This window comes from Tursiops truncatus, chromosome 9 (genome assembly GCF_011762595.2).
Source record: "Tursiops truncatus isolate mTurTru1 chromosome 9, mTurTru1.mat.Y, whole genome shotgun sequence".
Taxonomy (NCBI): domain Eukaryota; kingdom Metazoa; phylum Chordata; class Mammalia; order Artiodactyla; family Delphinidae; genus Tursiops; species Tursiops truncatus.
Window position 1 is genome coordinate 99,403,855 of NC_047042.1, and position 22,371 is coordinate 99,426,225.

Consider the following 22,371-nt stretch of genomic DNA (forward strand, 5'->3'; position numbering starts at 1 on the left):
AGCAAAGCCTCAGACCACTCTGAAAAACATGCTCCGGGAGAGCAGTTCTCCAAGTGTGGCCTCCAGACCAGCAGCAACAGCATCACTTGGGAACTTCTTAGCATTGTTAATTCTTGGTCTCACCCCAGACCTACTGAACCAGAAACTCTGAGGCAAGGCCCAGCAATCTGTGATTGAACGAGACTTACAGGTGATTCTGATGCATGTTAATGTTTGTGAACCACTGGCCTAAGAAAAGGCACAATTTCACCTTTCTTTTTTTTTTTGGCCGCACCGCACGGCATGCAGGATCTTAGTTCCCCAACCTAGGATCGAACCTGTGCCCCCTGCAGTGGAAGTGCAGAGTCCTAACCACCGGACCGCCAGGGAAGTCCCTGAAAAGGCACAATTTCAGATCAGAAGGGAAGAGAGTTCTTCCAGTGCCTATGGGCTAGTCCTCAGGCTGCATCCAGCCCACCGACTCCTGCCCTAGCTCATGCTGAGGGAAAGTGAATGTTGGCACTGCAGCAAGGAGTGGGAGAAGGGCCTAGAGACCCATGAAGGAAGACAGGGACCATGGCTGCTTCTCTCTTTATTGGACGCTTTGTAGATGTCACACAGGTCTAAAAGTTACACCATTAAATAATTATTTAAAAACCGACCAGGATTAAGACCCTGGTCCAGAGCTCCAAACCAGAAGCAGAAAGGAACAGGGGTGGTGGGTTGGGAGGTATTCCTCCAACATCCCCAAACCCAGAAAACGAGGATCCTAAGCTCTTTCACAGGCCAACCCAGGGCATGGGCCCTTGGGTTAACACTCAGATGCCTCTGGCTGCATCACTATCAGGGTCAGAACCAGCAAGGAGCTGGCAGGAACAGCCAGCTGAGTCCAGACATGGACAAAAGTAACTGGAAGGACAGGAGACGGACAGGTACTGTCCAGCTGTAGATAAGATCACAGAGTGCAGCTAAGGCAGGTGGGGGAGGGGCTGGGGAGCAGTATTGCAGCAATGCAGGAGTGTGGCCCCAGGGGCTTGGCCCAGCCGGCCGGCCGGCAAGGGCTCACACGTTGTGGGTCCTCCTGGTGAGCTGGGGCTCCTCGCCCACTAGCTTGGACTTGAGGTGCTCCTTGTAGGCCAGGATGTCTCCAGGCCACTTGGTGATTGTCTGCTTCTCACAGACCCAGATTTCTTGTGCAACCTAGAAAGCAAATCCTAGACTTAATAATCCTGACCAGTACCCTTCCCATCCCTGCCCAGGAGACTGTCCCCAGGGGATTCTGGGAAGAAAACCCCATAACCCCCCGCGCAGTCCCACAGCCAGCTCAGTTTCGCTACTTAGGTCTGGCCTAACCCAAGGGCACCGTAACCAGCAGGTTTTGGAGCCTTCCAAGCCAGGACCTGCCGCGTCACCCCTATTTCCAGTTCCCTAGCAGGAACGCTTCACTCTCAGCTTCCTTTTCTCCATGAAAGCTTCAGCGAAACTTCCTGAAAGCTTCAGCGAAACGACCAGCAGCTTTGTCACTGATGACTAGCAGTAACCCTCTGTCTAATCCGGAGTCTCCCTAGTATGATACTACTTCTAGGCTGAAGAATCTTGGAACCACAGAAGCAGCACCCTGTTCTCTACCCAACTCCCTTGCCCATTTTGGCCAACAATGCCAAGTAGGCTAACAGCCCCAAATAGCTACTGAAGAATTCAAGTATTTCCACTAAGGCTTTCTAAGTTTCCCAAAGAACCGTAAGATCTGGCCCTGTCCACCCTGTCTATGTCCTGAGCCCACTTTCCAAATACAGTCAACGTGAATTATGTGCCCTCCACGTGCCACGACGGTGCTCTACCCAACTGCCTCTGAGATGCCCTCTGCTATGCCTCCCACCCAGCCAGGAGCCTCACCTGCTGAATGAGTCTGAAATCATGGCTGACCAGCATCATACCACCCTCAAAGTCATTGATGGCGTCTGCCAGGGCGTCGATGGTCTCGATATCCAGGTGGTTGGTGGGCTCGTCCAAGAAGAGCATGTGAGGGTTCTGCCACGCCAGCCAGGCCAGACACACTCGGCACTTCTGCCCATCAGACAGGTTCCGGATCGGGCTCACCTGCGTGCAACCGGCCAGTTATAAAAGCTGGTGTCGCCCTCACCACACATTGCAACTCACCTCTCCCCATGGCTCCTCTGTCGTCACCGTTTCACGGAAAGCGGGGCTCAGGAAGACCCAAGGTCACACAGCAAGACGGTGGCATAGCTGCCTGTCTCTCAAGACCCAAAAGGGATACATCTGGAAGCCTGAAGCCCTGTCTTGACACAGAATCTTAATAAAGTGGAGCAATCCAGGGGACCCACAGTTGGGATCTGAATCCAGGAACCTGTGTGCTAGGTTTCAGTTTCCCTTGCCTTTAAGCACTATGGCTCAACCTGCTAGTCAGGGGGGCAAGGGCACGTCAGAGACTGGCACGCTATCCTCGCCCCTCCCCCGAGACCTAAGTGCTCCAATGCATAATAACCCAGAACAGAGGAAAGGCGGACCATCCGGCCATAGCCTCCCAGTTACCTGGGGTTCTTCCCACACCCCCTCCACTGACCTGCTGTTTCCCGGTGAGGCCATATCGCCCAATGATCTTCCTCATTTCTTCCTTCTCCTTGATCTCTGGGTAGCATTTCATCATGTACTCCAAAGGCGAGAGGTCTAAGTCCAGCTGCTCTTGTAAATGCTACAGGAAAAGAGGGACCCACCCAGATGTGGTTGGTGTCCCACTTCCAAAGGAAGCTTGCTGGGTTTCCTGCCGAGTACCTCTCTACCTCTACCTAGGGACCTGTTCAAGATTCCAGAGGCTACTAGGAGCTGACTTGGTCACATGCAGCCCCATTCCCACACCCTGGGTAACTCCCCACTCCCCACTCCCCACCAGGACTATACCTGATGGTAACGCCCTATCTTGACATGAGAGTGTTTTCGGATCATTCCGTCTGTGGGAAGTAGCTAAAAAAAAAAAAAAAACAAAACAGAGTAGAAAGTGGAAAGATAAGCACACAGAAAAGGAACCCCGGTCAGAAGCAGACATAGGCAGAGAGGGGAACAAACACATGTTCGCACTGAACGACACTCATACAACTTCCTGAACTGAATCTACGCCACCACCTCACGAACTGCTATTCTGGCCACTCCAAAAATACCTAGGAAGGTACTGAAATAGGTGCTTTCAAGGGAGGCACAGACACACGCCACACCATCTACTGAGTAGCCGCTGGATTACTGTACGGCGCACCGACTGTGTAACAAGGGGCTCGGGTACAGGTCCGACATACATTTTCTACGGCAAGAGCGTACTTCTCAACGCACAGGCGTTTCTGTGTTCTAACTGCTCTGAATGAAACCACAGAAAGATGCTGAGAGCATGCATGTGTTCTCCCTCTCACCCACGCTCTCACACACACAGACTCCCCCCGTCAGGTTTCTCTGAGAAAACTGCCCCAAACTTCAGCACTACCCAGTGAGACCACACGCCCCAGAGGACGGCTCGCTCAGGCCCTCTAAGAGCAGTGGCCCCTGCCTCCCCTCCCTCTCCCGCAGACGCACCAGCATCCAATCCTGGAAGTCCCACGCCCCAGCGTGGCACCATACCTCTCCAGTTAACAGCTTCAGAAGAGTTGACTTCCCTGCTCCATTGGGCCCCACCAAAGCCACTCGTGTGTCGAGATCGATACCAAATTCTAGATTGTTGTAGATGCAAGGCTGAGGTGGGTGTGAGAGAGAAAGGGATACGGGGCTAGGGTGCTGATCAGTCTGACTGGCAGACTCACCCCGCTGAGTCCCCAATCACCGCTGGAGGAGGTGGGAGTGAGGAGGGCGGCAGCTCTCACGGCAGACCTCAACCCACTGCCTCCACCCACCAACCCAGCTGAGCAGGATTCCCTCCAAGTACTTGCGGGGGGGGGCTTCTACTCTAAGTCCCTCAATTAGGCGCCCCAGGCTGCCACACCTGAAAGTTCCCCAGCACCGCATGGGTTAGCAGGCGTGCTCAGCAAAGAACAGGAGACTCTTCTCAGCAGCTGACACTTACCTTGGAAAATGCACCTCAGCTTCCCAACTACACCCAAGTACTCACCCCATCTTTTGTATACTTGAAGCTGACATTTTGCACCATAATAACGGGGGGAGGGATCTTGCCACATGGTGGGAAATAAAATGACAGTGTCTAGGAAAAAGAGAGGGCATTTATCAAGTCAGGTCCTTTCTCATCCACCTCACCTTAGGCCGCCTAATTCCACCCAGTCAGAACCTACCTTGTCACTCACGACCCTCTCTGTCAGTCCTGATGCCATCATTTTCTGTAGCGTCTTCTCCTTGCTCTGGGCCTGCCGGGCCAGCTTGGCACTGCCATGACCAAACCTAGCGATGTAGTTCTGAAAGAGACCAGAGAGGGGGCCAGGAGTATGCGCAGGCACCAAACAACTCATCTTAACTGCACGGTAAAAACTGCTGACAACGTCTTCTCCAGCAGCCCCCAATCCCCACACACCCTCACCCAACTGGCCCGGAGAATGCGAACTCGGCTCTACGATCGCCCTACCTTCATGTGTGCAATCTGATCCTGTTCCCAGTGAAACCTCTTCATCTGGTTCTCTTCCAGCTCCAGCCGTGTCTTCACATACTGATCATAATTACCCTGCAGGAAAGTGCACCAGGCGAGACGGGCAGCTTTAGCCTCGGTCCTGGGTTCTCACTCAGGGTTCAGGGGGATGTGAGATGGCATCTCATTTGGCCCTGGTTGTAAGACTGTGCAGTAAGGGGACTTCCCTGCTGGCGCAGTGGTTAAGAATCCGCCTGCTAATGCAGGGAACACGGGTTCGAGCCCTGTTCCGGGAAGATCCCACATGTCGCGGAGCAACTAAGCCTGTGCGCCACAACTACTGAGCCTGCGCTCTAGAGCCCACGAGCCACAACTACTGAAGCCCACACACCACAACTACTGAAGCTCACGCGCCTAGAGCCCGTGCTCTGCAACAAAAGAAGCCTCCGCAATAAGAAGTCCGCGCACCGCAACGAAGAGCGGCCCCTGCTCACTCCAACTGGAGAAAGCCCGCGCATAGCAACGAAGACCCAATGCAGCCAAAAATAAATAAATAACTTTAAAAAAAAAAAAGGATTGTGCAGTAGGGAAAGAGGAAGTGCATTAAAGAAGCATATCCTAATCTAGAACCTGAGGTCTTCTGAATTGTGTGCCTCTCATTCTTAGCTTAGCCACAGCAGGGCTCTAGATCAAATCCTCAGGTTGGCCATAAAGACACCCACAGCGTTGGCAATAGCCCTGAAAACCACTGTCAAACAGGCATCTAGAGGCTCACAGCCTTCCAAGAGCACCTCTTTCTACTCCCCATCCCTAGAGACTGAAGCCCCCATGCAGACTACAAGAACTTCCTCCAGGTGGGAAGACATCAGACCCATCAGATTTAGGACCTGGCAAACCCTGCACTATGGGCTGCCATGGTTTCTATCTGCAAAAAACTAGACTCAACCTAAACATACATCGAAAAGGGTCTGACAAATGACTTACACGATAGCCACACAATGAAATACTATGCAGTCACTGGAAAAAATGAGCATGATTTATATATACTCATACGGAAAGCAGTCCAAGACAAATTAAAATTTAAACGCAACCTACAGAAGAGAATGATTAAGATTACAACTGTGATAAGTATACGTGAAATTTTCTACAAATGCTATTTGCAAGTACATGTGAAATTTCTGAAAGACTATGTAAGAAAACTATTAATACTCCCATGGTGAGTACAACCATGAATAAAGAGAACTTCTGGTTTTCATTTTTTGATATGTTTTCTGAAACAGAAAAAGTGTAAAGGCAAGGCAGAAAAGTGGGCTGTTGAGATCCTGGCTCCCCTTCTTCATGGAAGGAGAGAAGGAGGGGTACTGTGCTGGCTGCCACTGCAGAAGGCAGAGAGCAGCAAGGCCTGCCTGGGCACCACGAAAAGTCAACCTCTTTGCATAAGGCAAACATACACCATATGCACACGCTGCCAATCCGTGGCCTATGGCCTGAAAGCAATTACTTTGGGACCAAAATAAAACAGGGTGCAGAACTCCCTGTCCACGTCTTTTTATAGCAACAGGTAGAAAAGGACTGCTAAGTCTATTTTGTTTTAAAGGAGAACTTCAGGGAATTGGTAAGCACAGAGGTTACTGTGGAGAAGCTGGGGCCCACTCACCGTATAATACTTCAGTTTCTTGTTGTGCATGTGAATGATGTTGGTACAGACACCATTCAGAAAGTCCTGGGAATGGGAGACGAGGACCAAGATGCGCTTAAAACTGCAAAGCCAGAGAACCAGTCAGGGGGGCGCTCAGAACGGTAGATGGTTCACAACAGGTGGGCTGAATGTCAGGCCCAGAAAACCTTCATCCTCTCCCATCCTTACGCCTAGGCATCCTTTAGATTTATTCTCCAATTCCCAGTTCTTAGCACCTAAGCCACCAGTGCACAATCGACCCGTAAGAACACTTTGATGCCTTTCAAAGTATGGTGAGACAGTCTGAGTTTCCTCAGACTTTTGTTCTAATTTTCCTTTTCTTTTTTCTTGATAGGTAAGAAGTGGATTTATTTAGAGAGAAACACACTCCACAGACAAGAGTGTGGGCCATTTCAGAGCAGCCTGTTCTAATTTTCAAAAGAATGGCAGTGATGGTAAAATCAAAAGTGTATGCACACAGGCACCCATAAACGCATCTAAAATCACGGGTGGGAAGAACTGGAATAGGCACAGTAAAAATCACCAGCTCGGCTTTTTAAAGAAGGTGCCAAGTCATTGCAGAGACCATGGAAAGCCTTATTCCAGAACTGGGGCAGTATGCCAGGTTATCTGGCTCTCCAGCCATAGGACCACTGCTATATGCGCTATTTTTCTCTTTGTCACTGCATCATGATCTTAGATGGGAATCCCCGTTTATATGATATATATATAAATACAGTTAAGAAAAAGTATTGTCTTTAATAAAGACATTGTATTTTAAATAATGGGAAAAACCAAAAAAAGTAAAACAAACAAACCAATCCACATATTTCAGACTAAACAAAAACAAAAAGGCCTGCCCTAAAGATGCTTACCACCTTCTCAATCCGGCCTTCACTCTGGCCCCACTTCAGTCCACTTCTCACTGCTCTAATATCACTGTGGGTCCTGGGCATCCATCTCCCTGGGACTCTGCTCAACTCCCCCTCCAGGACCCGCCCACTTCCACCCCAGCCCCGCCCCCTTACGTCTTTAGCTCTTCTTCCAACCACACACAAGCGTCAAGGTCCAGGTGGTTGGTGGGCTCGTCCAGGAGTAGCATGAAGGGCCGGATGAAGAGGGCTCTGAAGAACAGGAAGGAGACAGAGCCACTTCAGTGTGATGGGTGCTACGCAGGAGGGGACAGCCTGCCTGCTACCTGCAGTTCTGGTCAGGCCTGCACGGAGTCCTGAAATCAACTCTAGGCTCTAGACCTAGGCTCTAGACCTCAGGGGAAAGGTGAGAACTAGGAGAAACCAGAGACGAAGAGTGGGGGTTAAAGGGCAGGAAACAGCTGAAAAGCAGAGGGAAGATGCTGAACTACAAAGTATTCAGGTTAAACCGAACTGGTGGGGTTGCCAGACTCCAGCAAGGAGGCCAAAGAATGTTCTTTTCTGAGGTGGCATCTCAAGACAGGAGAAACAAGGGAGAGCGCTGGGTCCGCACACGGTCACCACCTCCGCAGCGCTTGTTAGAAAGATTTCTGGACATCCATCTCCAGCATTCTGACTCCAGCACAGACAGAAGAGGCTAGGAAATCTGTAGTTTTAAAAGCTCCCCAGGTGAATGTGAGGCAGCTAATCCTTGCTGGCACGTGAAACCACGGCTCTCACATTCTAAGGCACACAAGCAGCTTTGCTAAAGCAGTTATCAAGCCTCACCAATGCCCTTGGCAGACACTGGTTGGGTAAGCAACCACCTCTTTAACTGGGGACTTTCTGGGGGCTTGGTGGGGGAATGATGATCTACAGATACTCATTTTGGGTCCAGGTCACAAGAGGGTAAGAAGGACAGATATCCTAACAGCTGTCTAACATTTTATCTTTAAACAGCAAGAATTAGAAGGACTGAAGCACAAACAACGGTGGTAGAGGAGTCAAGAGGAAAGAAAGAAACAGACCTATTCTACCATTCACCTAGGGCTGGTCCCAGATTCCTAAACCCTGTGCAGGAAGTCCAGCAATGACCATTTCAGTCAGGAAGCACACTCCTTAGCTCAGGTATAGCACCCCCGCCCCTCCACACTGTCAATATTTGGCACTTACTGACCATCAACCCTGTTCTAAACAGTTCCACTGGTTTAGAACCCTGTTCTAAACGCTGAGAGAGATGGGGTGCTACAGAGGGTCAAGGAGGGAGAGACTCACCTGGCGAGGGCAACCCTCATCCTCCAGCCCCCACTGAAGTCTTTTAGCTTCTTGCGTTGCATGGCAGGTGTGAAACCCAGTCCGTGCAAGATCCGTGAGGCTCTCATCTCTGCCTTGTCAGCGTCCAGTTCCTCCAGTCGCTCATAGAGCTCTAAGAGCTTCTCACACTCCGCTGCGGACAGTGCAAGGCCCGTGAGGCTCCTGGGCCTTTCCCGGGAGGAAGCCCACCCCCAGGGCCCTGGGTCTGGAGCCCTACCATCCTCGTGAGCCAGCCGTTCAGCCTCCCTCTCCAGCATGGCCCGCTCTGTGTCGACTTCCATCACGCACTGCAGGGGCGTCTTGTCACTAGGGGGCATCTCCCGAGTCAGATGGTAGATGTCGATGTGCTCAGGGATGGGCACTTCGCGTTTCCCAATAGCAGACAGCAGCATGGACTTCCCTGGGAGGGGCAGGCAAAGCACAGGAAGAGAAGTGGACGCTCAGCACAGTTCTGCCTGTCATTCTCCTACATCAGCCCCTCCACTCCAGCCAAACCACGACCTCGTACTTTCCTTCCTTTCATTCATTCAAATCCTATGACTCCCCCATCCCTGCCCGCATCGTCGGGACACCTTTCCTCCAGTCCTTGTCCCAGCCCTCCTCTGTGAAGTCTGTTCATCTACAGCCGCCTCACACACTGCTACTCCCGCCCCTCCCACCCACTTCTCCGGCACCTACTGTCTACAACGACTCACGTGGTGCTTATCACATGACTGCTCTGTATTGCTAGTTCCTCCTCCCTGGGCATACCTGGTCTCCCACCCATACTATAAACTCCTTGCTTTGTAATAGCTGTGCTAAGTAAATACTTGCTGAGTGACATATGAGCCAAGGAGAGATACCTCCCGCCTCACTTTCCAAGGGCCTCACCAATTCCATTTAAGCCAATGAGGCCGTAACGACGGCCTGAGTTTAACTCCAGTTTGGTGTCACTGAGCAGCTCTTGGCCATGGAAGGTGAGGGAGAGGTTGATGACGTGGGCATCGGTGCTGTTGGGGTGGGAGGCGAGCACGCCCGTGACAGCTCGAGCAGCAGCTTTCCTCATCTCAAAGTCCTCCAGCTCCTTGGTCAGCAAGTCCACTTCTGGGGACAGAAACAAAGCAGTTTGGGAAGAGGGCTGTAAGACAGACTGAGCTCTTACACAGAAAGGCATGTCTTAGAGCATCTGGATGGCTCAGTCAGTAGAGCATCAGACTTTTAATCTGAGGGTCCAGGGTTCAGGCCACTGTCTGGGCATTTGTGGCTTTTGCCCTTCCTTAAGTTACCAAATATTACCATACAAAGATCCAAAGGCTGAAAAAGGCATGCCCTGAAGGACCTGGGCTCAAGATCAGGTTGAGATGACTCAGATGTTTCACAAGCTTTAAACAGGGTGTACACTGCATACAGATCTGCCCTGGTATCCTGCTTCCACGGACATTTTTTACTTCGTAACTTGTCCTTTTAATTCTAACTTTCCTTGTTCTAAGATGATATAATGCATGGTAGGAATGGCTAGAACTCCAAACTGTTCTCCATGAGTATGTGTTAAAGAATTAGTCCCAATGCCCAAAATAAAGCAGATGCTATAGAGGTGCAATGCTCCTACTCCACGACCTAGAGCTTCCAGATGGTGCTTCCAAGACGCTATGCTGCCCAAAAGGGACCAGTATGAGAAAGTGCACAGAGGATCAATGGCAGGCAGAGCCAAGGCTGGGAAAACCAGAAGTTCCAAGTCTGGAGGGTCTCAGAGACGCAAACTGACCATAAGACAAGAGACTAGCTGTTCTGCCTTTGTAGCTTTGCAGGCATGACTACATTTTCAGGCTGGGAAGAACTATTAATATATGGCTAACGTTAACTGGCTAATAGCTGTTGAGTTTACTCTGTGCCTGGGACTGTACTACATTATCATTCCCCATCTAATTTAATCCCCATAACCCTTATAGGATAACACTTAGGACCCTCCTTTTATAGATGAAGAGGTTAAATAATATAGCCAAGGTCAAAAAGGCTAGTGACCCAGAGTTTGAACCAGGCTTTGTCTGACCCCAAAGCCATGACCTTAACTATCTCACTATACTACCTCTCCATAAAAGACAAGCGCCCACAAAGTATTATTGCAAGTGGGACAGAAATGGGGGTACAGGGAGTCTTGGTAAGCTTCTTCCAAAAGAGAGTAAGGTGATCTATTAACCTTTTCAGGAAGGAGTCAAAAACTACACGAGGATCCGCTACCGTGACAATCTTCTAATTTTATAGTCTTTGTTACCCTTACCCGTTTTCCCATGGTAACCCTACAGTAGAACACCTGAAATGAGAAAGCCCACATGCTTGCCCTTAGCAAGAGTAAAGATGGAGTAGAAGGAGGAAGAGAGCTCGGTGCCGTCCTCAGACAGGCAGGCGTGGGGAGAGCAACTTCAAGAGTGTGATGGCTAGTCTTAGGTCACTCTCTGAATACCCCATCCTGTCGGGAGATTACCACTGCTGGTGCTATACCCACCCTGCTGCTGAACCTGCTCTGCCTGCCAGGAGTCAGAACCAAGGGCAGGGACTGTCCTGCCAGACAGCTGGCAGTCACTCTATGTCTACCTCAGCTTCCAGTACAGTGTGTTATACGTAACTGCTTGATGAATGCAGGCCTACCTCATTTTATTGCACTTTGCTTTACCGTGCTTCACAGATATTGCAATTTTTACAAACTGAAGGTCTGTGGAAACCCTACGTCAAGCAAGTCTATCAGCACCATTTTTCCAACAGCATCTGCTCACAGCCTGTCTGTGTCACGATTTCAAACTTTTTCATTATTATTATATCTGTTACAGTGATCTGTGATCTTTGATATTACTACTACGACTCACTGAAGGCTTAAATGATGGCCAACATTTTTTTAACAATAAGGTATTTTTAAATTAAGGTACGTACATTGTTTAGTTTTATTTATTTATTTATTTGGCCACACCACATGGCTTGCAGGATCTTAGTTCCCCAACCAGAGACTGAACCTGGGCTCTCAGCAGTGAACGTGCAGAGTCCTAACCACTGGACCACCAGGGAATTCCATAGTGTTTTTTTTCGTTTGGTTTTTTGTTTTTATTTTTTTGGCCATGCATGTGGGATCTTAGTTCCCCAACCAGGGATCAAACCCGTGCTCCTTGCAGTGGAAGCACGGAGTCTTAACCACTGGACCGCCAGGGAAGTCCCCATACATTGTTTTTTTTAGACATAATGCTATTGCATACTTACTAAACTACAGTATAGCGTAAACATAACTTTTATATGCACTGGAAAACCCCCAAATTCATGTGACTCACTTTACTGATACCACAATATTGATATTTACTTTATCATGGTGGTCTGGAACTGAACCCACAATATCTCCAAGGTATGCCTGTACTTTTCAAATGGAGGACAAATTTTTTGTTTTGACTGATGAGAAGAATTTAAAAAGTCTCTTTCCTACACAGTTGAGTTACCAGACTTCCCACAGCCCTGCTTTGGTGCCAATCCTTGTTCTATGTTCTAGATGTTGAGAAGAAGATGTACAGGGAGAAGTTGATGCTCTAGATCAGGAGTTCGTAAACTTTTTCTTAAAGGGCCAGATGGTAAATATTTTAGGGTTTACAGCCCAAGTGGCAAAAATCAAAACTATTATGTAGGTATACACATTACCATTTGAAACGTAACCACTTAAAAAATGTAAACCATTCTTAGCCTGGGGGGGGGGGTGGCTTAAAAAGAGGCTGGCCAGATTTGGCCAACTGCCTGTTTCTGTAAATAAAGTTTTATTGGGACATAGCTACACACATCATTTACATATTGTCTACTGGCTGCTTTCCACTACAATGGCGAAGTTGAACAGCTGTATCAGAGACCATATGGACCACAAAGTTACAAATATTTACTATCTGGATCTTTACAGAAACAGTTTGCCAGTCCTTGGTCTATATCTCTATCTGCTCGGGCAAGAAGATCGAAATTAAGGGAAAGCTATACAGCCAACCCTCTACATCCACAGTTCTGCGTCCACAAATTCAACCAACTGAGGATTAAAAAAAAGAGTTCCAGAAAGTTCCAAAATTTGCCACACACTGGCCATTATTTCATAGCATTTACAATGTATTAGGTATTACAAGTAATCTAGAGATGTGCTAGGTTACATGCAGATACTACAGACACCATCCTCTGTGAGGGACTCGAGTTTCTGTGGATTTTGGTATTCACAGGGGTCCTGGGACCAATCACCAGCAGATACCGAGGCTCTACTGTATACCATTTTCTCTCGATCTCTTCCACTTTACAGCATCTATGACCTAAGTAATCTCCTGAGCTTTAAAAGTAAGACTCAGATGGGGCTTCCCCGGTGGCGCAGTGGTTGAGAGTCCGCCTGCCGATGCGGGGGACACGGGTTCGTGCCCCGGTCCGGGAAGGTCCCACATTCCGTGGAGCGGCTGGGCCCGTGAGCCATGGCCGCTGGGCCTGCGCGTCTGGAGCCTGTGCTCCGCAACGGGAGAGGCCACAGCAGTGAGAGGCCCACATACCGCAGAAAAAAAAAAGTAAGACTTAGACCTCACTGTCCTAGCCTACAGCATCCCACAAAACAGACTCAAAAAGTAAGTGAATAGCACTGAATAAATGCAGAAGGGATTCTGGAATAAACTTCATCAGAGAGAATACTGCAGACTTCACAAGCAGCCCCTTTCTTTCATTCCCCAAACAAGGGGACCAGCTGAACTCCAGTACCTGTCTTGAAGAGTCTCACTTTCTAAAGAAGGTTGAACTGTCTGCCAGAAGTCACTTTCTTTGATATTTATCTTAATCTTTCCGTACCTCACTACCTAAAGAAGGCCATGTGGCAATGGTAACAGGTAAAGGCTGGAGAACAGTGACCTGCAGCATTAAGTAATTCCAAACTCAGAGAAGAGAGAGGACCCAGTCTTGGGAGAGGGAACAGATGACCCATTAATTATGAAAGCAGAAATGACGCTGGGTCCCTGGTAATAAGAAATGTTTTGAGAGAGCTGGAAAGAAAACCAGATTTCATATTTCGGAAGAGTAGCTCCCTGAGGAAGCAGGGTGAAAACCAAAGCTCCCTTATCACTGCGATAGGGATATTATAGCTGGGTTCCCCCTGAGAAATTCTGGTTTCCTAAGGAGAAAGGTGAAGAAGAAATTTGTAATGGGAACAGTGGACAATAGTCTCAGAGTGGGATTCAGTTTTCTATTTTTCCAATTCATCCAGAAAGTACCTACAGAGCTGATGATAGATACTTCTTGACCATTGTTCCTGAGGACCTAGGGGGAATCCTGTCTACTTTACAGATCACAATTCAGCCTGCTCGTTCACTCCTATCATTCTTAACTTCCTATCCCTCCACCACTCTGGCCAGGAAGAAAACTTCCCCATGGCCTGACTTTAGTGCACTAGCTTTCTCTCATAATTCTTATTTTGGAGACAATTCCTACCATTCAACTCTCTGCTCTCAATCATTTTTAACTCTCCCTTTTCTGAATTCCTATCTGTCTGTTGTAACTTGCATTAGTAATTCTCCTCTCCTCTTCAAACATTTACCTAGTATCTCTATCTGCAAGGCTGATCAGGCAAAAAAGATATATTACACAAGACATGGTCTCTGCACTCAAAGATCAAGCAATTTAGACGAAGAAACAGAAGGCACAACATAAAAAGGTAACACTGGGACTTCCCTGGCGGTCCAGTGGTTGGGACTCCACGCTTCCACCGCAGGGGGTGTGGGTTCCATGCCCTGGTTGGGGAACTAGGATCCTACATACCATGCAGCTCGGCCAAAAAAAAAAAAAGGAACACTATAGATAGTACAGGGGTATAGTGAATGGCAATATTATTGAGGTCAGGTTTGATTGGGAAAGATGTTACCATCCTGAGCTGGGCCCTGAGAGAAATGTCAAATGTAGCTAGTACAAAAATTGTGGTATTAGAACCTCAGTGTGTAAATGGACAAATGTGGTGACTATTCAAGGGACAACAACAGTCGATGGAGACGACCTGTTTAGAGTGTCTTCGGGGGGCAAGGAGGAAGGCTGGGATAGACTGCCAAGGGCCTGGGATATTCTTTATCACACACTGCCCTGTTTCCCCATCTAGACTGCAAGATATCAGACAGCAGGGCGCTCTTATAGTGCCTGAGTTTCCAGCACAGTGTCTAACGCTTGAGAAGTGCTCGCAACAGAAAGGCATCTCTCTCCCAGAAAAAACCCATAAAACAACTCATGTGTTTCCGTCTTGTCGGTACAGCCACTACCGCTGGGAGGACAAGGGTATTATGTGGTGAGGAGCCTGGCACACTGACCTTCGTGTGTAGAAATGGAAATTAAGAAAGGGGCAGGGAACTGACCTTCTTCTCCAAGTCTAGAAGACAGAGCAGCAAGGCAGCACAACCACTCCCATATTTGCTTGCCACTGAGTATGTGAGAACTCTGTGTTCAGTTTCCTTGATCAAGCGCCAACTCTACTGGTTTGGTTCATCATGAAAAGTTTCATGGCCCCAGATATACTCTCCAGCGCCCCCAGCATCCGGACTGTGACTCCAGCCGGGGCGTCCTTTACGTCCGAGCAACCATCCCAGGGACCCACCTCTCCCTCAATTCACCTGTGGTCTCTTGGCCATTGGCCTCCTCATTTTTCTCCTCTGCCACCTGTGGCTCTGTGACAGCATCTCCGTTTTCTTCATGGCCTTTTCTGGGCCGCTGTCGTGCTTTGGCAGCTTCCTTCTTTTTGGCCGCCTTCTTCTTGGCCAGGTCGGAAGGCATGGTGATGAACCACAAGGGCACGTTACTGTTCTTTCAGGAAGCCTGAAGGAAGGCAAACACCCCCAGGTTCTAAACTTCCGCAGAATGCCTGGGCCTGGCTCCATCCCTCTCAAGAACTGCCTAGCGAGCCTGTGATCCCAGCTCCGTCCCAGACTAGTCGCTCCCAACTCTGTCAGGATCTCTCAAGCCAATTCTGATCCTCGGCCGCTCTTCTAATCTCAACAGCTCTTCCCTCGGGCTTTGTCCACCAATCCCCACGGACTGCCTCACTCTGGAAATGCTCCTCCTTTCGGGGCCTCCAGTTAGGGCCCGGGTTCGGCCCCTCGGCACAGGTCCCGGTCTCCAGTTTCCCCACAACTTGGCGCTCCACGCTCCAGCCGGCCGCCTCACTTTCCCGGGCTTCCTCCTCCTGTTTGCCTCCGGCCTCCTCCCCGTCGTCCCCCTCCACACCAGCTGGCCGCCGGGTCCAGCTTCTTCCCGGGGAGCCCTCGTGCCCCCCCGCCCCGTGAGTCCCCTCGGGGTCTCCTCACTCGCCAACCCGCGAACCTCCCCAGCCCCCGCCCGTCACCGTCTCTCCCTTGGCCCCTTCTTCTCCCGCGCAGCCGCCTCCATCCCAGCCCGGTCCTTCCTCCCTCTTCTCGTCCCCCCTCCCCCTCACCGGCCAGCACCCTCCCCCCCAGCGCCCCTTCCCCCAACTCACTGGGCCTCGCCGCTCGGCCTCTGTCGCAACAGAGCAGCTCCTTGAGCTCCTCCGCGTGCGGCCGGCTCACTACCCAATCACGGCCTCGCGCGGCTCTCGTCGCGCCGCCGCGTAGACTCCTGGGAAGTGTCGTCCTCCAGCCGGGGCTGCCGAGCCTGAGACCCTCCTCGAGAACTACCACGGATTCCAGGGGCCTCGCGGGCCGGCGCGACGTCATCAGGATGCGCGAGGCTGGGGAGATTGGAGTCCAAGAGCCTTCTGCCAGCGGCTTGCTGCGGGAACTGGAAACTGCAAATCCCAGCTGGCTCCTCGGATAAGCGGCTGGACCTCCCAGGCTACCCTACCCCGGGAATAGCTGAGGAATTATGCGGAGATACGGGGTTTATAGGGCCGCCCAACCAGCTCAGACAGCAGGGCGAGCGACTACACTTCCCGGCAGGCATCAGGCAGGAATGGGTCGAAACAATGGGGGAACGAAGAGGAGGGAGGAGGAGGAAGCGTGAGCCGGCTGGTGAGAGGGACGGGAAGACGCTCACGGGAAGACGGGAAGACGGGAAGACTACGAAGATGATGCGAAGAACAGAATTCCTTCATGAAAGAAAGGTGTCCTCGTTCCATGAAACTGAGGTTTTAGAGGCTGGTCCAGTGTTAACCAAACTTTAGAAGGTGCGGAACGTTGTTCCTGAACCGTGGCTGCTCAGCCTACCCACTCTAGAATTGTTAGGTTTCCATCCAAGCCATGTAAGTTTGATGGGAAGAGCCCTGAAGTAAAAAACAAGACTTCTTTTCTGAATTTAGCTTTATCGTCATTTACCAACGCGATCTTGCCCGTTACTTTTCCTTGCCCGTTAACTTTTCACTGTTTAAAATCCATCACAGACTTCTCATAGCCTACAGTGCAAAAACCAAACGTGTAGTCTCAAATACCTCTCCAGGCTTCTGACCAGGCTTCTGACCAGCAGTGCCTCCAGCAGTGACACGGCTGGCGGGAAGCAAAGGAAGCTGTTACTCCCTCTGAGCACATCCTCCAAAAGTAGCCCCCCCTGACCCTTTACAAAAGTGAGCCCAGGGACTTCCCTGGTGGTCCAGTGGGTAAGACTCTGCTCTCCAAATGCAGGGGGCCCAGGGTCGCCTTCTGGTCGGGGAACTAGATCCCATATGCATGCGCAACTAAGACCCTGCGCACCCTAAATAAATAAATTAAAAAAAAATTTTTTTTTAAAGTGAGCTCGCTCCATGCCCCCCCCCCCACATAGACCTAGTTTTCCTCCTCAGAGTTGATGCTCCAGTAGGCTCTACTTACTTGCATTTCAGAAATAAGCCACGCCATTTTACACCACACGCCTTTGAGCATGCCTTTTCCTAGAATACCCTCCATGAATTAAGTGCCTACTCTGTCTGACTCAGAGCTAGATGCTAGAGTTTCAGTGGTGGTAAGTCATTCCCGGACCTCACGGAGCTTACAATTAAGAATGCCAAAAAATTGTCGCTCACCATCTGGTTCTAGAATAATGAAGTCACTAGCCACTGCAGTCACTGACCTTCCACACACCCTGAAAGGAGTTCAGGGCCGAGATCAGGAATGAGGCACTCTGTGCTCTGGGAAAAACTGGCAGAACAGGCCTTCAGATATTTTCTGGAGAAGATTTTATGAGCCCAATTTCTTGCAACTCCTCATATCTAGAAAAACACTAAAATCATTAACGGAGGCATTTGCTCCTTGTGACTAGCAGTAACCTGCCAAAATGTGTGCTTGATTACAAATAGCCCCCCTTCAGTAAAATCATATATATACTGACGTCCTCCACCTCTTCAGAGCAGTTTCTCAGAGCTATCTGAGAGGCTCCTAGGCTATAGTCCTCATTAGGCCGCAAATAAAACTTAACTCACAACTCTCATGTTGTGCATTTTTTTTCAGCCGACGAGATGGAAAATTTTAAAAGGACACAGATCATGACATTCAGGTGATAAGTGCCATAGGGGCAAAAGCATTGTTTTAGGTAAAGAGATATACAGACAATAGTCAACTGCCTGCAAAGCCCTTCGAAACAAGGAAGTTATATATGATTGTGGATCACATAAAATTGCTTATCCAAGCATCTAGCCTCCTGGGAGGTCTACAACATGCCTGCCTCTCCCAGCCTCGTTAAAATGCGTGGTCACAGGCAGGTTTCAGGTTACAGAGACCTAAAATTAATTATACTCTTTCATTTATGCCATCACATTTAATCCCCCCAACAGACGCTAAGGTGGGTATTAATAGCATTTTACAGATTGGAAATACAGGCACGGCGCTGTTAATAAAACAGCACTGCTGAGAGGAAACGTGGCCAGGCTTGAAGCTCAAATCTTCCAATTCTGGGACTCCAGCTCTGTAAAGTGACTTGGGACGGCAAGGGCTAACCAGTTCCTTCTCTGACTCCACCTATCACATCCATGATTTCCCATGAATTGACCGTTGCTGGGCAAAGTCTCCTTCAGCACATCAAGAGTGGCCTAGAAAAGTAAGAAGTTCTGCCATTCTCATCCAGGGTTTAGCTCTCTTGCAGGGAACAGACCTGGGCATGAAGGGAGAAGAAACGGGGAAATACGAGGGAGAGAGGAAGGAGAAAAGGACTGGCTAAATATGAACAATTACAGAAGATCAGTGCTGGAAGCAGGAAATGAAGAGTCCAGACTCTTCATTTAAAATATGAAGAAACTGAGACCCAAGGGAGGAAATGTCTCATCCAGAATTACCTAGAAACTTAGTAACTGAGAAAGGTCTAGAACTTTGCTGTTCAATGTGGTAGCCTCTAGCTAGATGCGGCTACAGAACACTTGAAATGTGGCTAGTCTGAACTGAGATACGCTGTGTGAAATAGGCATTGGATTTCAAAGATTGCATGTGGAAAAGAAAAAGAATGAGAAATATCTCAATTTTTTATATTGATTACACGTTGAAGTGTTAACATTTGGGATATATTTAATACTATAAAATATATTATTAAAATTAATTTCACCTGTTTCATTTTGCTTTTTAAAAAAGTGTGGCCACATGAAAAGATGCTCAACATCGCTAATGATTAGAGAAATGCAAGTCAAAACTACGATGAGGTATCACTTCACACCGGTCAGAATGGCCACCATCAAAAAATCTACAAATAAGAAATGCTGGAGAGGTGTGGAGAAAAGGGAACCCTCCTACACTGCTGGTAGGAATGTAAATTGGTGCAGCCACTATGGAAAACAGTATGGAGGTTCCTTAAAAAACTAAAAATAGAACTACCATATGATCCAGCAATCCCAATCCTGGGTACATATCCAGAAAAGATGACAACTCTAATTTGAAAAGATACATGCACCCCAATGTTCATAGCAGCACTATTTACAATAGCCAAGACATGGAAGCAACCTAAGTGTCCATCAACAGATGAATGGATAAAAAAGGTGTGGTATATATATATATATATATATATATATATATATATATATGAATATTACTCAGCCATAAAAAATGAAATATTGCCATTTGCAGGATAAATAGATGGGGTACATATATACAATGGAATACTACTCAGCCATAAAAGAGAATGAAATAATGCCATTTGTAGCAACATGGATGGACCTAGAGATTATCACACTAAGAGAAGTAAGTCAGAAAGACAAATACCATATGATATCACTTATATGTGGAACCTAAAATATGACACAAATGAACTTATCTATAAAACAGAAACAGATTCACAGACATAGAAAACAGACTTGTGGTTGCCAAGGGGGAGGGTGAGTGGGGGAGGCATGGATTGGGAGTTTAGGATTAGCAGATGCAAACCCATATATATAGACTGAAAAAACAACAAGGACCTACTGTATAGCACAGGGAACTATACTCAATCTCCTGTGATAAACCCTAATGAAAAGGACTATGAAAAGAATGTATATACATATACATATATAAAACTGAATCACTTTTCTGTACAGCAGAAATTAACACAACACTGTAAATCAACTACAATAAAATAAATTTTTTAAAAATATTGCCATTTGCAGCAACATGGATACACCTAGAGATTATTATACTAAATGAAGTCAGACAGAGAAAGACAAATATCGTATGATATCAGTTATATATGGAATAACAAAATGATACAAATGAATTTATTTACAAAACAGAAACAGGCTCACAAACATAGAAAACAAATTTATGGTTACCAAAGGGGAAAAGGGTGGGAGGGATAAATTAGGAATTTGGGATACACACCACTGTATGTAAAATAGATAAACAACAAGGACCTACTGTAGAGCACAGGGAACTATATTCATTATCTTGTAATGACCTATAATGGGAAAGAATCTGACAAAGAATATATCTATATCTAAATGAATCACTTTGCTGTACGCCTGAAACTAACACAACATTGTAAATCAACTTCATATACTTCAATTAAATAAATACTTTAAATTGTGGCCACCAGAATATTTAAAATTTACATATGCGGCCCATGTTATATTTCTTTCTTTTTTTAATATTTTTATTTATTTATTTGGCTGCATCAGGTCTTAGCTGTGGCACGCGGGATCTAGTTCCCTAATCGGGGATCAAACCCGGGCCCCCTGCATTGGGAGCTTGAAGTCTTAGCCACTGGACCACCAGGGAAGTCCCTCACATTGTATTTCCATTGGACAATGCTGGTCTGGAACCTGTATCTTTCAACCTCTAGACGAGTGTTTCCACTATGCTTCCCAGAGTCTTCTAACAAGCCATTCATATACCACCTATTATGTGCCAGTTGCTGAGGGGAGATCAAATTGCTGTCTATCTGAGGATAAGACCAAAACACAGTAAAGGGTAAAGGGGCTGGTGCATTCCATCTCATGTGCCTCCTATATGGGTTCTTGACTCTACCAACCCCAATGTTCCCTTTTAATAACAAACTTTTCAAGGAACACCCCCCTTCCTGTTTTGAAATAAAGTTCGTATGTCGCATAACTACACACATAAATTTCAAAAAATTACAGTGCAATGACAACAGCAAGAAGAAAAGGAAATCCTTTATAATAAAAGAATAATGTTATTTCAGTATGCTAGAAAACATCGTTAGTCAGACGCTTGTACCTGATGTAGTACCAGCTTGAATGGGACAGTACAAACGCAGACACGACACTATGAATGACATTGCTGTGCATGCTACAGTCCTCCAAAATGTTAACAAGCACGTTCCTGGACAAAATGAAAGTACAATGTTCCTTCCATTTTCATGACAGTTCCATTCCTTGAAAATTCAGCACATATTACAACCCTGCAAAATTACTTAATTTTTATATATAAAACACAGGCTCAAGGATTAGATGATTGGAAGCTTTTTTTTTTTCTTTCACTAACAGGATTGTTCAGTAGGACATATTTGAAAGCTACGTAGGACAGGGACTTCCCTGGAGGGTCCAGAGGTTAAGACTCTGGGCTTCCACTGCAGGAGGCGCAGGTTGAATCCCTGGTTGGGGAACTAAGACCCTGCATGCCCCACGGCGCGGCTGGAAAAAAAAACAAAAACAAAAAAGAAAGCTATGTAGGACAGATAATTCTTTCTAGTGTGATACGACCTTGCAATGTATAAGACATCTAGCATGCTTGCTCCTCCCCCTCAACCATCTGACAACAAAATTGCACTTCCAGATTGCTCCCTAGGGATGTGCCGTCCTGGGTGGGAACGCACCATACTTGTTTGAAGGCCCCGCCTGCCTTCCAGCCTCCCTTGACCTGTTTCCCCCTCACTCACCAGGCTTTAGCGCTTTGGCCTTCCCAGTTCTCTGGGCCAATCTCTTCCTTGTTCAGGGCCTTCTGTGTTCTCTTTGCCTGGAAAACTCCTCTTCACTTTTTGTCTGGGTAATTTACTGAATCTTTGGATCTCAGGATCCCCAAATTCTCAGTCTAATTCTTCCTGTCCTGTTTCTCCACTGGAGTCTACTTTTCTGCAATGGTTCTTATGACAGTTTGTGACTTCCACCTAAATTTATACTTTTTTTGTCAATGTGTCTTTAATGCCTGTCTCCCGCAACTCTCAGCTACCTGAGGGCAGGGACCATGCCCACCTCGTCTACCACTCCTTTACGATGATCTGGAACTTAGTAGGCAAACAAACATTTCTGAAATAACTGAGTGGGTGATGGGGTTCGGGAAGCCCATTGGGAACAGTCGTCCAAGGAGGCAGAAGCGCGCTCACTGAGGGAGAGTCATTTTTTCTAGGGCAGAAGGGAGTTGAGGTTGAAGCTTGCGTCACCTTTGGGTCCGTGCTGGGTTCACTCGCATTAGCGTCTGCGGAGCGCACGCCTGTTGCTGGGGGGCGGGGGGCTGGCGGAACGACCACGTCACCCCACAGCGGGTACGCCGCGCAGAGAGGGGGCGGGACGACCACAGAGAGGGCGGCGGCGGAGCGAGCGGCCGGATGCGGTCACCATAGAGACGGGC

General features: G+C 48.1%; 1 protein-coding gene across 2 annotated transcripts; it reads right to left on the minus strand.

Annotated features, from left to right (window-relative positions):
• Positions 1-558: 558 nt before the first annotated feature.
• ABCF2 (ATP binding cassette subfamily F member 2) lies at positions 559-16,333 on the minus strand. 2 transcript variants are annotated; one of them, XM_033863511.2, is made up of 15 exons: positions 15,924-16,333; positions 15,064-15,265; positions 9,326-9,538; positions 8,673-8,855; positions 8,417-8,588; positions 7,259-7,354; positions 6,210-6,312; positions 4,553-4,648; positions 4,266-4,385; positions 4,088-4,177; positions 3,604-3,714; positions 2,899-2,961; positions 2,564-2,692; positions 1,876-2,079; positions 559-1,179 (listed from the first exon to the last, which is right to left on the minus strand). In XM_033863511.2, the coding sequence occupies exons 2-15, from the start codon at positions 15,221-15,223 to the stop codon at positions 1,042-1,044; spliced, it is 1,878 nt and encodes a 625-aa protein (XP_033719402.1). In that variant the 5' UTR covers positions 15,224-15,265; positions 15,924-16,333; the 3' UTR covers positions 559-1,041. The 2 variants fall into 2 exon arrangements, with proteins under 2 accessions (XP_033719402.1, XP_073666192.1); XM_073810091.1 differs by lacking the exon at positions 15,924-16,333 and adding an exon at positions 15,494-15,636.
• Between the last annotated feature and the right edge of the window lie 6,038 nt (positions 16,334-22,371).